This window comes from Hydractinia symbiolongicarpus, chromosome 6, assembly GCF_029227915.1.
Source record: "Hydractinia symbiolongicarpus strain clone_291-10 chromosome 6, HSymV2.1, whole genome shotgun sequence".
NCBI lineage: Eukaryota > Metazoa > Cnidaria > Hydrozoa > Anthoathecata > Hydractiniidae > Hydractinia > Hydractinia symbiolongicarpus.
Genome location: NC_079880.1, coordinates 2,620,683 through 2,623,598, shown reverse-complemented (window position 1 = coordinate 2,623,598; position 2,916 = coordinate 2,620,683). Strand labels below are relative to the sequence as shown.

General features: G+C 32.3%; 1 protein-coding gene across 1 annotated transcript; it reads left to right on the top strand.

Moving 5' to 3' along the window:
* The first annotated feature begins 366 nt into the window (after window positions 1-366).
* On the top strand, window positions 367-2,361 carry LOC130647380 (uncharacterized). Its single transcript, XM_057453219.1, has 3 exons — window positions 367-1,432; window positions 1,529-1,649; window positions 1,782-2,361. The coding sequence occupies exons 1-3, from the start codon at window positions 367-369 to the stop codon at window positions 2,359-2,361; spliced, it is 1,767 nt and encodes a 588-aa protein (XP_057309202.1).
* The last annotated feature ends 555 nt before the right edge of the window (window positions 2,362-2,916 follow it).

The following is a 2,916-nucleotide window of genomic DNA, read 5'->3' as shown; positions in this document are numbered from 1 at the left end:
TCTTTACCACTAAACGCATGAGACTTGTAGTTTTCAAAAATATTTTCATATTTGATGGGACGCTGAATAAAAGAAGTTTAATCGCCGAACGACCTTTCTGATTATCACGATATAGTTGTAACTTTCTTAAATGTGGAAATACCAAAGAAAGATCCTAAAATTATAAATTATCGTTGTTACAGACTTTTTAATGACGAACATTTTAAACATGACCTTGAGTCACTTATTGCATCAAACAATGACTTAAATTACAACGACTTTGACGAACAATTCAGTCAGTTGGTCAGCAAACACGCCCCTATAAAATACAAAGTTGTTAGAAATAATAACTCTCCATTTATAACAAAAGCAGTACGAAAGGAGATAATGACTCGATCGAGATTTAAAAATATCTACAATAAGCACCCTTCTATTAAAAACTGGGAAAACTTTAAAAGGCAAAGAAACAAATGTGTCACTGTTTGTAGAGACGCGAAAAGAATTTATTACACATCACTAAATATGAACAACATTTTTGATAACAAAAAGTTCTGGAAAACTGTAAAGCCGATATTTTCCAACAAATGTGTAAAAGATACAGTCCAAGTAATAGTTGAAAATGATCAAATAATTTGTGAAAAAGAACATATAGCAAATATAATAAATGATCATTTTGTTAATGTCACGAATTCTTTGAATATTGATGGAATTCCGCACGAAAACTATAACGATATTAAAAACGATATTGAAAACGTCATCAAGAATTACGAACAGCATCCAAGTATAATATGGATAAAGAAACATGTTACCACTACCAACAAAATGAGGTTCAAATCAATTGAAATTGACATCATGAAAAAGTATATTGGTAACCTAAAAGAAAACAAATCTGGTCCCAAAGGAGCAATTCCACCATGTTTCCTCAAATATTACGTCGATGTATACGGAGAACATCTCAACAAGCTGTTTGAGAAATCTATTGTCGATGAAGTTTTCCCTGGAGCAATGAAATTGGCTGATATTTGTCCACTATTTAAAAACGGAGATCGTTCATCAAAATTGAATTATCGTCCTGTTAGTAAACTGAGCAGTGCGTCAAAAATTTTTGAACGTATTATGTTTGATCAGATTTATGAATTTATTGATAATAAATTATCACCTCTTTTGTCAGGTTTTCGAAAGGGTTTTAGCAGCCAGCATGTTTTGCTTCACATGATAGAATCGTGGCGAAAAGATCTCGATAAAGGAAATGCTGTAGGGGCGTTATTGATGGATTTGAGTAAAGCATTTGATTGTGTGGATCATAATCTGTTAATAGCGAAACTACATGCATATGGTTTCTCAAAAAGTGCTTTAGGTCTTTTAAGGAGTTTTCTCACCAATCGGTTCCAAAGAGTCGGAATTGATGGCTATTTCAGCTTGTGGAAAGAAATTATTAGTGGTGTTCCACAAGGTTCGATTCTGGGTCCACTTTTATTCAATATTTATATAAATGATTTAATGTTTATTTTTAATGATAGAGCTGATGTTAAAATTTGTAATTACGCAGATGACAATACACTTTATACATATGGAAAACAATTTGAGGAGATAAAGTTATGTTTAGAAAGTGCTTTTTCAACTGTTAGCACATGGTTTTCCAATAATGGGCTTCAGTTAAATTCTGAGAAGTGCAAACTGCTCATTCTGGGAAAATCAAAAAACAAAAACTTTGTTACTTTAAATTTGAAAAATAATATATTACAAGAGTCTCCATACGTAAATTTGTTGGGTATAATTCTGGACAATCAGCTTTCTTTCAGGCAACATGTTCTTCCATTATGTAAGAAGGCTAATGCCAAGATCAATGCCCTAAAACGTATATCACCATATATGTCTAATTATAAGCGAAATGTTATTGCAAATTCATTTATTTCTAGCATATTTAATTACTGCCCTCTTATATGGGGATTTTCAAGTAGAGATCTACTACATAAAGTTAATAGCATTCATAGTAGAGCAAATAGACTTTTATGCGACAGAATTGAAAATGAATGCAGAATCAGTATTCATGAAAAGTTCTGCCGAAAATTGTTAAAGGAGGTTTTTAAAACAAAAATGAAACAGAATCCATCCTACATGAATGATGTTTTTGTATTCAAAAACACAGCATATAGTTTCCGTGCATCAAGTTCTCTTGAAAGGTGCAGAACTCGCACCACAAAGCATGGTCTATTAAGCGTATCTTATATTGCTTCTAAATTATGGGAGAAGCTTCCAAACTCTGTCCGAAATGCCCCTTCGTTGTCTTTATTCCATCGCGGGCTAAACACCATTCCGTTTATTCAGTGCAGTTGTCGTCTCTGTGCCACATATATTTGTAACGTAGGATATACGAATTAACTTCTTATTATTATAATATAAATCTCCTATTTTTTTAGAAACTTTATTTTAGGACAGTCGATTTTAATTAGCCCAAGGCTAACAAAATTTTTTTTTTTTTTTTTAATTAATGTATCTAGCATGTTTTATTGTATATTGTATATCGACTTTAAAGAAAGAATAAATAAATAAAAATAAATAAATAAAAGAGGTTTAATCGCCGGAAAACGAAAACCCGCGATTTACCGTAAATCCCGGGCTTGGCCCGTATAGTCGAATGTATACAAAGAAAGTACCTTGTGAGTAAACTCATTTCCAGAACGATTTTTTAAATTATTTTTTCACCACTAAAACGCATAAGACTTGTAGTTTTTAAAAATGTTTTCATTTTTGATGAGACGCTGAATAAAAGAAGTTTATTCGACGGCAAACGAAAACCCGCCATTCCCCGTAAACCCCGGACTCGACCCGTATAGTCAAAAGTATACAAAGAAAGTACCCAGGGAGTAAACTCATTTCCCGAACGATTTTTTATATTATTTTCTTTACCACTAAAACGCATGAGACTTGTAGTTT

Bases quoted from the DNA above. Each gene is read 5' to 3' on its own strand.
- LOC130647380 (XM_057453219.1), top strand. From the start codon at position 367: ATGACTCGATCGAGATTTAAAAATATCTACAATAAGCACCCTTCTATT. The intron at 1,433-1,528 runs GTTCGATTCTGG...GTAATTACGCAG, and splicing joins TATTAGTGGTGTTCCACAAG to ATGACAATACACTTTATACA. The intron at 1,650-1,781 runs GTGCAAACTGCT...GCTTTCTTTCAG, and splicing joins CTTCAGTTAAATTCTGAGAA to GCAACATGTTCTTCCATTAT.